Consider the following 14,348-nt stretch of genomic DNA (forward strand, 5'->3'; position numbering starts at 1 on the left):
TAAATCTCCCACTTATTCTTCCTCTATCTTTCTTCCCCCGCGCATATACAGTCACGTGAAAAAGTAAGTACACCCCATGTAAAGTTTTGACTTTTTCAACATATTTCAACATACCGCTATTTGATCTTCATTTCAACAATATTGAAAGATAAAGGTGATATAATATAACAAATATCATGAAACATTTACATTTTGTAGTCCATTGCATAATTTAAATAAACATAAATGCAAATTTTGCATAAGGAAAAAGTAAGTACACCCCTACATTTATCTCTACTTCAAATACCTAAAATTAAAATCAGGTGCACCAGCTCAGGTGCAAATGATTAGAACATCGTTGGAGAGGATCTTAGAGGAACCTGTCTTATTTAAACCTCAGACATTTAGTTTGGTTTGCTCTTTGTTGTTGAAGTATGCGGCGTCACCATGCCGAGATCAAAAGAGCTCTCTGAGGCCTTCAGAAAGAAGGTTATAGATGCCTACGAGTCTGGGAAGGGATTTAAAAAGATCTCCAAACAATTTGAAATCAATCATTCGACTGTCCGGAAGATCATCTACAAGTGGAGAAGATTCCAAACAACTGCCAACTTGTTCAGGCCAGGCCGCCCCAGCAAGTTCAGCCCGAGAGCAGACCGCAAGATGCTGAAAGAAGTCTCTAAGAACCCCCAGAATGTCATCACGGGACCTACAGGTAGCTCTTGCCACTGTTGATGTCAAAGTGCACGAGTCTACCATCAGAAAGAGGCTGCACAAATTTGATCTACCTGGGAGGTGTGCCACGAGGAAACCTTTGCTGTCCAGAAAGAAAATTTGTTTGGAAATATTATTGTTTGGGGTAGCTTTGCTGCATCAGGGCCTGGGCAGCTCACCATCATAGAATCCACTATGAATTATTCAATGTACCAGAGGGTGCTTGAGGATAATGTGAGTCCATCTGTCAGAAAGTTGAAGCTCAACCGAGGGTGGACCTTGCAACATGACAATGACCCTAAACATACCAGTAAATCCACCAAGGAATGGCTGAAAAGAAAGAAATGGAGGGTTCTGGAATGGCCAAGTCAAAGCCCGGATCTAAATCCCATCGAGATGTTGTGGGGGGATTTTAAACGAGCTGTGCATGCAAGAAACCCCTCAAACATCGCACAGCTGAAAGAATTCTGCAAGGAGGAGTGGGCAAAAATTTCTCCCAGTCGATGTCAGAGACTGGTAGACAGTTATAAGAAACGCCAACTTGAGGTTGTTTCTGCCAAAGGGGGCAATACCACCCATTGGAGCCAAGGGTGTACTTACTTTTTTCCACAGAAGGAAATGGCATCTCTGTTAATATTTTGTTGAATAAATTATTGCAAAGTCAATACTTCATTGTTTTTTGTTCAATTAGATCACCTTTATCTATAGATACTGTTTAAATGAAGATCAAATATTGATATGTCCACATATGTTAAAAAGATTTTAAAAAACATTTAATGGGGTGTACTTACTTTTTCCACATGCGAAATTTGCATTTAAGTTTATTTAAATTATACAATGGACTACAAAATGTAAATGTTTCATGATATTTGTTATATTATATCACCTTTATCTGTCAATATTGTTGAAATGAAGATCAAATAGCTGTATGTTGAAATATGTTGAAAAAGTCAACACTTTACATGGGGTGTACTTACTTTTTCACGTGACTTTCTTTTGTCAAATCCGCAATTGAATAACGCCTCAAAGTAAGCTTGATTGCCATTCGTGATTTCCCGGTCTTAACCGAGGGGAATCACGTGACATTATGTTGGTTATAAAGGTATCTAAGTAACAAAATAACTTTATTTCTACAAGTTCAATAGTTTAGCAAATACAACGCTTTATCAGTGGGCAGCTGCAAACTGCCGATGAGTCATTAAATTCCAACAGTTTCAAGTGCCTGTCCTTGGACATTAATTTGCGCTTACAAAAGACCTGTTTGATGTTCACACACTTTCTCAAACTTCAAACTTGCATATGATATACGTATCTACTATCTATATATGTTTAGATTATAGATTGGTCATATGTTGATTGGAGAAGCGTTTATCTGAGGTGGCAGGATATATGTCTGCAGCTCAAAACTTCATATGCTGCTCTGCATAATTAAATAGACCGTCAGAGACGATTAGCTTTTATCAGGAAGCGAGTTTGTCAGAAACACAAATGTTATGGGAATTGAATTATTTCACAGGTTAAAATTGTACACTTCCACACCTCCCTCCCCCACCTAACTCCTCTCCCTACAGAATCCCCACGCCTTCCCCTCCTACTCCTTTCCCCCTCGTTTTCCTGCCCAAACCACCCTTCCAAAATGACAGAGGAGGAGACAAAGAGAGTGGGGGGTTTAATATAATGCAACAAGATCACACAAAAAGGTGAAATAATGCGATCTTGTTTAAAAAAAAAAACTTTAAAAAAAACTGCATACTTAAAAAAATTAAGGACCGCCTGTCTTGTGTGTCACCATGGCTTGCAAAAGCAGATTGTAGAGTACTAGCCAAGTATCTGGAGCATTCAAGCAAGCACTCCAGCAAAACAGTTGATAAGGAACGGCTGCCTTATTAAGCAATTGCAAGCTGATTTATTAGTGGAACACAACACAACAACAACAACAACATGCATTTTAAGGCCATTTTCCCTGCTAGAGCGGGGGTTAGCCTTGCGGTCCCCATGACAATCTTCTCCATTTTGCCCTATTTTCTGCATCTCTCCTTGTTAACCCCCTTGCCCGCATTTCTTCTTCCACCATCTTTAGCCAAGTCTTTCTCGGTCTTCCCCGTCCACTACTTCCTTCTACATTAACTTCCATCACTCTTCTCAACCAGTCACTTTCATCCTTCCTCAACACATGACCAAACCATCTCAACCTGTTCCTCTTCACAGCATCAATCACAGGCTCTATTCCCATCATCTTTGGCAATTCATCATTTGTCTTCCTCTCTCTCAACGATACTCCGCACATCCATTGAACCATTTGCATTTCCACCCTTTCCAACCTTCGTTGCTGCTCTACGTTCATTACCAATGTCTCGCTCCCATAAATCATAACACTTCTCACACACGCAGCATACACCTTTCCCTTCAGCTTCAATGACACTCCCCTCCTCATCAGCACGCCACTCAGTTCCCGAAACTTCTTCCATGCACATCTCACTAGCAACCGTTGCCGAGTTTGATCCACCTTCTCCATTCAGCATGTCTCCGAGGTAGCAAAATGTTTTCACACCTTCCACCTTCATGCCGTCTTCAAGATCCAACTCAACATTTCCTCCATCTGCAGCTCCCTCTGTGTACAACTCTCATTTGAATGTAGCTGCCACACTGGTTAATGACCCTCTCAGACCACTACATTTTTGATGAACCCACTCAGCGCACATTGTACATTGAATGGAGTTCACTCCGACACCCTTCCTGCACACAGCATGGGGCCACTTCCCAGTTCTTTCCACCTCACCACATGCTTTACCACTTGCCATAACCTTCAGACCTTTTGTCTCCATACATTCCTTCCACTTGTTCATCTTTTCCTTCAGTCCATCCATACTTTCCGCAATCAACACCAGATCATCTGCATCCAACTCCCACGGTAAACCCTCCCACAACACACCTGCAAACCTGTAGTGGAACACACCTGCAAAAAGAAAAACTGGCATGATTATTAAAATTTCCAGATTTCATTCCAGATTGCATCACTTAATTAGTCCACTTGCTTCAATCCTCAAACCCGAAGACAGTTTTCATTTATATACTTTAATTAGTTTGTGAGAGTACATTCTGTTTCCAAGGCAAAGCATTTTTGAGCAGGCCAAACAAAATAAGAATCCAACAATGTGACAGAGGGTTTACTAATATGTCGTGCCACCATTTTGGTTAGCCTTATTTTGTTTTTGTGATAAGCACCCCATAAATTATCGATAAAAGGGAGTTTCAAAACACCCAGTGTCCATTCATGCACTCCCTTAGAGTTACCTTAGTATGCGTACAACGTTTCGTCCCGCTAGTTTTGTGGTTATGGAGAAGACTCACTGACACACACGCACACACACACACTTATTATTACAGATTTTAGGAATAACTGATACTGTACAATAGTGTGTGTGAGAGTGAGAGTGAGAGTGAGAGTGAGAGTGAGAGTGAGAGTGAGAGTGAGAGAGAGAGAGAGAGAGAGAGAGAGAGAGAGAGAGAGAGAGAGAGAGAGAGAGAGAGAGAAAGAATTGTGAAGAACAGAAAATGTAAACATAGGGGCAATACCCCTAGCTCACCTGGTAGAATAAACAGTATACTGCACTGACTAAAGGTATTTTAAACCAGTTTCAATGCTTGCTAGAAGATAGGGCAGCATGTAGAATCATACTAACATAATCATCAGACTTTAAACACGGGTGATGAAGGTTGTGGTGAAGTTTCATCGAAATTGCGTGTGCAGTTTCCGAGAAGAAAGCAAATACCTATTTTGGGAGGCAACCCCCACGTAGACCCCCAAAGCGGCAGATTTTCTTTAATGCCGTGAACAAACTTTGGTACAGCATGGGCGGTGAAGGTTGTGGTCAAGTTTCATCTCAATAGTGTGTGTAGTTTCAGAGGAAAAAGGAAATTCCTGTTGTTCTTTTTGGGGGAGGGGAGGGGGGGGTGGGAGGGGTTAACCTCAATCCACTTTGACCCTGCTAAACCCCCTTAAACCCGATATTTTTCATGCCGTGAACAAACTTTAGTCACAACACAACAAATATAATTTGTGCCAAATTTGGTCACAATCCCTTCAGCAGTTTCGGAGAAAAAGTTGCAAATGTTTACGGACGGACTTACTGACGGACGGACGGACTGACGATGACGATGCGCCATCGCATACGCTCCCCTGAAATTCGTGCCAGGTGAGATAAAAATGAGAAAAGTGTGTGTGTCTGTCTAAACTCTAGGCCAAAACTATTTTACCATTTGAGCTTTTGTTATCATATTTTCAACAACCCATCATCAGTCTCAACAACAGTGTCAGTATTTGCCTGTATGTTGTCTGAGCCAAGTAATCTCATTATTGATTGTATAAAATAATGATTGTAACAATGTTTTGCACATTTTATTTTTTAAAGAGTTATTATGCCATCCAGTATATTATGGACAAATCAACCATGATCATTCTTGCCCCTCTTCCTGCAGAGTGGAATGTATTTGTTCCAGCTGATGCAAGCTCATATTATATTTTTCGTCAATCCAATTGGTATATTAATCGAGCTGGTTGTGATCTCCTGGATATATGGTGAGCATCTAGAAATTATAGAATGTGATTAAAAATATTTCAGTACGCCAGCCAAACATGGCATTTTGAAACGCAGTCATATCCAAAATGGGCTCGTGATTACCGTTGCTTTCACACACCTTTTGGTTAAACTTGTCGGCTTCCGCATAATCATTTTTTTCCCAATCAATTTCCAATCTATCTCGCAGGTAAAATGTGCCATCAAGAGAAACCCGAAGTTGTTTCACCTTAGCACTATCACTCACCGCATTATTCTTATCAGTACCTTCATCTCCATCTAGTTTCTTAAAAATGAGCCATAGGTATCGTGGCATTCCTTCCAGAACACCTAAATTCCAAGTGTAGGTAGTGTGTTCCAGTTTAACGTGTTGACATCTTCTTTAAGGTATGATACATTTAGCGGTTTCTTTGAGTTAAGTCTTCTATTCAACATCTCTTCCGTTTTAAGATTAGGAGTATATTCACTAATATACCAACACATTTCACTACTAACAAATTTATTATTATCACCAAAAGCATTAGCAGTCCCAAAAAACAATCTATTTACATTATCATTCCTTTGTAGTTGAAATCGAATTCTAAGTCCATACAAAACTTTATCATAATCACAAAATCCAAATATACCTTTAAGAGGAACTGCTACGGTAAAACTATTCTCTGCTTTTGTTTCATCATTATACATTGCCTTTCTTTGTCTATAACCAGGGTCTGCATTTGTTCCCATTGACATATCAGGAATAAAACCTTCAACAGCTCCCTTACCCATTCTATCACCTAACTAATTAGTGTAAATTTCATCATCTCAGATGCAGCAGACATAATCAACCGCTTCAACCTCTTGTGTTCCAATATTCAAACGGACACCATCAAACATTTTCCAGAAGAAATCATTTACGAGTGTAGCATTAGTATTATTCGCAGGCTTAGTGAATTTAAATTTACACAACAACAAACTATCAGCTCGATTCAAGTAAGTTTGTTGATTATTTATTTCAAAACTTTTTGTTCCGTTTGAATTCCAGTCTGTTCCTGTTATAGCATTTACCTTATCATAGTCTTCCTTTTTAGTAGAGTTTGAAATGAGAATTGTATCATCCAAATCATAGTAGTGGGGCGGCTTAGCCCAAATATTCAAAAGAATTGTGCATTTTGTGATACAAGCACCAAATTTGGCACAAATGTACATTAATATGTTGCGAACATTTTTAGATATTGGGCCACTTGAAATTCCGTAATTTTTTTTTTCAAATTTTTTCAAATTTCGTAATTTCACAATTTTTCGGGTGACACCGTCACAATTTCGGTCTTCGAGGCCGGCCGATAGGCAAAGTGTGACCGGAAGGGACGAGGTTCTCCTGATCACGTGGCCCTCGATCTGGGAAGCGAGAGGCGTTCCATTAGTGGACGCGCCCCTCACGCCCGACTTTTGGGCGGCCCCGGCAGGCCGTTTGTTTTGACGTTCCGTGACAGGCCCCGCACCCCCACCTCCGGGCCGACCGGAAGCTTGTGCTGAGTACATCATACCTGAACAACTCAGTGAGGCAGAACACAGCAGTGCACACCAGGGTGACCCCTTCAGTGCATAAACCAATTAACCTGTCCACTGCAGGGCATATAGAAATGAAGTTATTTTCTGCATATAATAATAATATAAGTTCAGTTCTATATAACAATTTCTGTTATCACCACTACCACTACAACTACCACTACTACAAGCTTTGTCTGGAATTTTGTGGACTAACAGACAAACAGACATACAGACAAGCTGGGATCAAAACATTACCTCCTTCCACCATTGAGTGTAGAGGTAAACATCATGGAAATTATATCATGCCCTAGATTTAATTCATGCTTACCCGTGTATTTGCTTCACTGGTTCACAAGGTCTTTTGCATACATGTAATTCAGACTCTCGTCTTCATTGCTGACCACACAATGTTCGCAACATATTAATGTACATTTGTGCCAAATTTGGTGCTTGTATCACAAAATGCACAATTCTTTTGAATATTTGGGCTAAGCCGCCCCACTATATCGGCCGGCCTCGAAGACCGAAATTGTGACGGTGTCACCCGAAAAATTTGAAATTACGAAATTTGAAAAAATTTGAAAAAAAAAATTACGGAATTTCAAGTGGCCCAATATCTGAAAATGTTCGCAACATATTAATGTACATTTGTGCCAAATTTGGTGCTTGTATCACAAAATGCACAACAGGTTTGCTATGCTGCTACACTATAGATACTATCAATAATTGCTTCCATACTTGTATTTATTTAGTAAAAAAAAAATATGCTAAAACTTTTGAAACCCTGACCCAAGTATTTGAATGATTTTTTGTCGTTCTTGTGAAGATAGTTGAGTTTTCCCTTTTTTCATTTCTTTGATTGCTTGTAATTTATGAGACTCCTTTTGAGCATCTTTTTTCTCTTTATAGCACCTGCTACATTTCCCATAGCAGAAGCAGTTGAACCAATTCGGTCTTTATGTTTAAGAATGGCTGAACCAATATCCATTAGAGTATCAATTATTCCATCTCCTTTATTTCTAAATTGATATCCTACACCCCATTGTCTCTTTGGTTTACAGTATCCTCTGCCCAGAAACATGCCACCCTTATAGTATGGTGAAAGGAACATCCCATCCCCATCTTTTGTAATTATTTTATATTTTCCCAACTTGTGTTTTCTCACAATCATCGTATTTATTTATTGGAAAACTTCACGTAGGTGAATTCTCATGGATATAATTTCTTCATTAAAGGAAATCATATGATTATCTTGATCGGTTATCCTAAAATTTACTCTGTATATGGTTTTTTTCTGACAGGTAAATGGACAAGATTTTTTGGTTCCATATTGAATTTATAACCAATCGGGGTTGAGTAAGCGCTGAATGAAAATATTGTATTTGTTCTTATTCCATGTTATAAGCACCATCAATCAAATCACAATGAATTAATACCAAATTTATACCGGAGGATATTTGAATAACATTATCACTGTAAAACGTCCCGTTAGTCTCAATATTTTTTGAAGAGAAACCTAATAGCTCTCTAAATGAATTATCAATTGTGAAATCAACTTTATAATTTTTTTTGAGTCTAATAGTTGATTTTGAAGTATGTTTTTGAATAGCTATTACAATATATTTTGATTCATCACCTTGCTCTTTCATAAGGCGAGAAATTTCAGAAGATATTTGAGAAATCTCGTAAGCTCCGGATGAAACAGTTATAGTTTTATATCCACTTCCTGAATCAAAATTAATCTTGTTATTTTTCGTGATATTAAAAAGAGTATTGTAAGTTTCCATTGACAATAAAGATGCCTCATATTCTTTTGCGGGGTCAAGTTGTAGTGGGTAAGGGAATGAAGCTGTGTAATCACTTGTCGTGAAATTAAAACTAAGAATTGTGCTTCTCATCTTATTTAATATGTAATAAAATATCTTTGTATTGACACTTATTAATTATTTTCATAGTCATCAACTGGTCTAAAATGGCTGAGGCTTAATTAAAACAATTGTTGTTTCCAGCCTTCTTACTACCTAACAGCAATAATAGCCTATTAACTTATTGTGATGGGTCATTTGGAAGAAATGTAACACGGGAACCCGAGGCTTAACCAAGCTTGCTTAAAGCTTCAATAATATGTTTTTCCTTCTCATTCTTCTTGCTTTTACCAGCAACAGAAACTCCATAATCAAGCGAGTTTAGTAAATCAATATATACCCTATCATCTTCACTTTGTGTATTCAACAGTTCATCAAAATAACTTGAACTATAGTATCCATCTTTTGTGAGAAGAAACATTTATAGGTGGAAGAAACAGAGGTTAATTTTACAGGTGGTCAGGCAGACCTTAAGAACATCAATTTATCATAAAATATCAATACCTTTTCTTTAACAAGATAGAACTGTGCTGGTTCTTCTGTTGGAATGAGACCTGCTCTGGTTTTTGAAACTGTTGAATATTCATTGTTTTGAAGAGCTTCCACAATATAATTGGGAGGTTGATTTACCTCCTCAAGTTGTCGGAATAATCCTTCATCATCATATTCTAATTCTCCTATATTTTCAAGTTCTTGTTCCATCATTTGACTAAAATCTTTGAGCATTTGAAGTTTTTTTGTAGTATATTCTATCACAGGAACTGTAGACTAAATCATTTTTTGTTGGGAAGTTTTTAAAAGCGGTTTAAAACATTTCTCTTGTTTTCTTTCAAACACTTCTTCACCCGTTAGTTTCTGTCTGCATTTCTTCTTTATGCCTTCCTGTTGCTTTACAACTTTTGACATGAACTCCTGATGTTCCTTAAATCTCCTTGCTCTTTCTTGTGCATTCATTTTCTGTATTTATTTGTTGAAAAATATCATTTAGTATCTCATCTTGTTTCACAACAATATATTTATATTTTCCAATCGTGTGTTTCGTGTGAGCCTCAAATTCTTTTTTACTACATAACGTAGAACAATTGTCTCTCCAAAAAATATTTACATCTATTGAATTTAACGTGAATAAAATAAAAGTATTGGCATTGTTTCTTATTGAGCGACGAGGGAGTTGAAAGTATGATTGACTGAGATAAATACAATTACAAGAAGAATGTCTCCCTCTTGTATAGTCGCTATCCATAACCGTTTGGTTTCTCTCATTAACCCAATCATCAAAGATAACGAGGTCTTTTTTGATTGATCTAAATCTTGAGGTGAAGGTATATCATCCGTATTATCACTGAGAATACAAGTTAGGGGTTTTGGTTTCGGTTTTGATTTCTGTGTATCACAAAATGGTTGTATTATCTATCTATAATTCCAGCAATCTCTGTGTGTGTGTGTGTGTGTGTCTGTGTGTCTGTGTGTGTGTTTGTTTGTTTGTCTGTGACCGCTGTTTCTCGACAACCACGGGTCCGATATACTTGAAACTTGCCAGGTATATTGCTGGGGACCCGAGGATGTGCCTTTTCAAGGTTTGAAATTAATCGGACAAGTAGTTACCGAGCTATGTCCAAAAAACGATTCAACCAATCAGAGAGCAGCGAGCTATCACGTGTGCCGAACGTGGCGAACAGACTCTGCCTCGGACGGCACATTTGAGAGCGTATTCATTTATTTCACGTTGGCAAACTATGTTGCCGCTATGTTGGCGGTAAACTATGTTTTAAAACTAATTAAAACTAATTTGCGATTCTTTCGCTTTCCTGCGCGTTTGTGCACGCTATGGCGATTTCTTTACCAAACTCCGCAAGCCGTTCGCTTTGGACCAAACCATTTCATGTAAATAGAGGGGGGGGGATTGTCACCGTACTCGCAAGCCGTTCGCTTTGGACCAAACCATTTCATGTAAATAGAGGGGGGGGATATAATTTTAGATATATATATAGTACGGGCATGCCCTAGTATCTTCAATGTTATAATCTTTTTCTTTTTTTTTGAAGTTTAAATAAACCGATTATATCTTATTTTTGAAGGCCCGCATTAAAACCTTGTGATAGAAGTTGATACTCGGGTTGAAAACTTGACTTTGTGAAAATTATTAAATTATTATCATCATCTAAAAAGTTGGGGGTAAGGAGCATCTTTAAAAGCAAACAGGTTTTTCCACATCTGCTTGAACCAACTGTCAGACATCTGAATGAATTTGGGAGATTATTATGGTTGTTAAATTTTATCTTGTTTTCCCAAACAGGTAAAAAAATCATTCATTTATATATTTGGAAAACAAGTCATCTAATCTTTTATGAGCTTTTTTAGAAACTCTATATTTTATCCTGAGTTCAGGTTTAATTTCAAGATAATCCATTATTTTATTTAAATAGTATCTTGTATTAACATTTCTATTAAAATTATTTTGAATAATAATAATATTACATTTATTTTGTATAGCGCTTTTCAAGAAGCCCAAAGGCGCTTTGACAGAGTACAAAAAACAAGTGCAACAAAAATAAATAGGTAAATAATCAAAGCAAAAGGAAGGAGAAGGAGAAGAGATAGTCAGGGGTTAAATGCTGTGGGTTAAATGTTGAATGCAGTGTTGAACAGGTGGGTCTTGAGTGATGTTTTGAATGTGATGAGTGAGGAGGAGTCTATGATGGTGTGAGGTAGTGAGTTCCAGAGGGTGGGAGCAGCGATGGAGAAGGCCCTGTCCCCCCAGGATCTGAATTTGGTCCGGATGGGGGGGGGGGGGGGGTCAGGAGGTTGGCGCCAGCAGAGCGGAGGTTGCGGGTGGGAGTGTGTCTGGAGAGGAGGTCAGTCAGGTAGGATGGGGCCAGGTTATGGAGGGTTTTGTAGGTCAAGAGGAGGATTTTGTACTGGATTATCTGGGAGATGGGGAGCCAGTGAAGCTTATAAAGGACGGGTGTGATGTGGTCACGGGTCCGGGAATGGGTGAGTAGACGGGCAGCGGAGTTCTGAATGTATTGGAGTTTATTGATGATTATTGAGGGTGAACCATAGAGGAGGCTGTTGCAGTAATCCAGACGGGAGGTGATGAAGGCATGGATGAGGGTTTCTGCAGCCGTGGAGGAGAGGGATGGACAGAGATGGGCGATGCTTTTCATGTGAAAGAAGGCTGTCTTTGTGATTTGTTTAGTGTATTTGTCGAAGGAGAGGGTTTGATCAAAGATGATGCCAAGATTCCGGATGTGAGGGGAGGCGGATACTAGGAAACCGTCAATGTTGAGGGCGAAGTTATGGGTGGATTTGGTGAGCGTTTTTGAGCCAATGATGATTATTTCAGATTTATCATAGTTAAGTTTGAGGAAGTTGATTTGAAGGCAGGATTTTATTTCAGTGATGCAGTTTGTCAGGATAGAGTGGGTGGCGGTGGAGATTGACTTGGTGGAGATGAAAATCTGGATGTCATCGGCGAAGCAGTGGAATTGGAGACCATGACGGTGGATTAAGTGACCAAGGGGGGACAGGTACAGGATGAAGAGGAGGGGGCCGAGAACTGAACCTTGGGGGACACCTTGGGGGAGGGGAGCAGTGGGGGATTTGCAGTTATTGATGGAGATGAACTGGCGTCTGTCAGAGAGGTAAGATTTGATCCAAGAGAGGGCAGTGCCGGTAATGTTAAAGGTGGTTTCAAGTCAGGTGAGGAGGATGGTGTGATTGATGGTGTCAAAGGCGGCGCTGAGGTCGAGGAGGATGAGAATGTTGAGGTTGCCGGTGTCAGAGGAGAGGAGAAGGTCATTGGTGATTTTGAGGAGAGCAGTTTCAGTACTGTGGTTGGAGTGGAATCCAGATTGGAATGTTTCATACAGGTTATTGGCAGAGAGGTGATGTTTGAGTTGAGTGGCTACAGCACGTTCCAAAACTTTTGACAGAAAGGGTAGGTTGGATATGGGTCTGAGGTTATTTAGGGTGTCAGGGGTGAGTCCAGGTTTTTTCAGAATGGGGGTAACAGCAGCAATTTTGAGGGATGGTGGGACGATGCCTGTAGACAGGGAGTTTATTGTTGCAGTGATAAGTGGAGAGAGAGCAGGAAGGGAGGCCTTGACAAAGCCGGGGATGGGGTCCAGAGTGCAGGTGGCAGTTTTCATTCCTATGAGGAGTTCAGAGAGGTCAGTAGGGGAGACTGGGGAGAACTGAGACAGGGGTTGGCAGGATAAGGGGGGGCAGGTGGTTTGAGGGGGAGCAGGTGCGGTGGTGGTTAAGCTGTTGTAGATGTTGTCAATTTTGCTTTGGAAGAATGAAAGGAAGGAGATGCAGTTGTCTACTGTGAATGACTGGGTGGTGGTGTCCAGGGGGCTGAGGAGTTTGTTTATTGTAGAGAAGAGTGCTTTTGGGTTTCCGGAGCCAGAGTGGATAATTTGAGAGTAGTAGGCAGAGCGGGCGCGGGAGAGGGCATCTTTGTAGTGCTGCAGGTGGTCCTTGTAGGCTTGGGAGTGAATTGTGAGACCTGTTTTATTTCGGAGTCTTTCAAGTTGGCGAGCACGAGTTTTCATCAGTCAGAGTTCAGGGGTAAACGAGGGAGCAGAATGGGTGAAAGAAACTGTTTTGGTTTTTATCGGCGCAAGCTGGTCGAGGCAGAAGGAGAGAGTGTGGTTGTCGTAGTCAGTGAGGTCAGAAGGGGTGTGGAGGTCAACGAAGGGAGAAGTAGACATTTTTTCAGAGAGGGTGGATGAGAATGAGGTCGGTGAAAGAGAGTTTAGCTTACGGAAGTTGATAATGCAATAATGCCTTGGTGCTGGGGTGGGGATGTTGATGGTCATAGTGATGGCTAAGTGGTCAGAGAGGGTGAGGTCGGAGCTAGAGAGATGGTGCAAAATTAGTCCAGTAGAGCAGACAAGGTCGAGAATGTGACCACGGTTATGGGTAGGAAAGTTGACATGTTGAGTGAGGTTAAAGCAGGTGAATAAATCAGTGAAGTCAGTGGTTATTGTGGAGTCAGTGGAGTACACGTGGATATTGAAATCACCGAGGAGGAGGATTGAGGGGGAGAAGGAACAGAGCTGGGTCAGAAAGTAGGAGAAGTCAGACAGGAATGATGGGTGTGGTTTTGGAGGGCGGTAGACGACTGCCATGACTGACTGTGTGTGACCAGAGAGTTTAAAAACCAGGTGTTCAAATGATGGAGCAGATGAGATGGAGATGAGGCTGGTCTTGATATCCTGTCGGTGAATTACGGCAATTCCACCACCTTGGCCCTCCGTGCGTGGTTTATTGATGTATGAATATCCATTGGGTGTAGTGAGGTTGAATGAGAAGTAGTCCAGAGGTTGTTGCCAGGTTTCAGTGAGACAGAGAACGTCCAGTTTATTGTCCAGAATGTAGTCGTTCAGGATGTGGCTTTTGTTGTTGAGGGACCGGGTATTGAACAGGGTGAGCTTGATGTTGCTTTGTACGGTGGGGATGAACTCAGGTGATTTTGCCAGGGTTTGCAGACAGGAGGCGCAATCGTGTGCGTTGCTGTGGTGACGTAGTCGATGAGTGGGAATGCGCTGAGCTGACCAGAGTACGGGAATGGAGTGACCTGTTTGTAAGTAAACAAACTTGCGACCGCAGCCTCTATGAATGTATCTGGGTCATCGCAGGAGTCAGTGGTATTTGATTGCAGAGATGTATATTTATTGCA

At 40.4% G+C, this 14,348-nt stretch overlaps 1 protein-coding gene across 4 annotated transcripts in view; it reads left to right on the forward strand.

The window, feature by feature from the left end:
* Positions 1–14,348, forward strand: part of LOC144888172 (sodium- and chloride-dependent GABA transporter ine-like) — a 105,636-nt gene that overhangs the window by 58,970 nt on the left and 32,318 nt on the right. For all 4 annotated transcript variants that reach the window (XR_013621312.1, XM_078767905.1, XM_078767906.1 and 1 more), the window contains exon 10: positions 5,170–5,269. Coding sequence is in view for 3 of the 4 variants with exons in the window: in XM_078767905.1 (XP_078624031.1) it covers positions 5,170–5,269 (100 nt within the window). In the remaining variant the exon portion in view is untranslated. The remainder of the gene's footprint in view (positions 1–5,169; positions 5,270–14,348) is intronic.

This window comes from Myxine glutinosa, chromosome 14 (assembly GCF_964187855.1).
Source record: "Myxine glutinosa chromosome 14, kmMyxGlut1.1, whole genome shotgun sequence".
NCBI lineage: Eukaryota > Metazoa > Chordata > Myxini > Myxiniformes > Myxinidae > Myxine > Myxine glutinosa.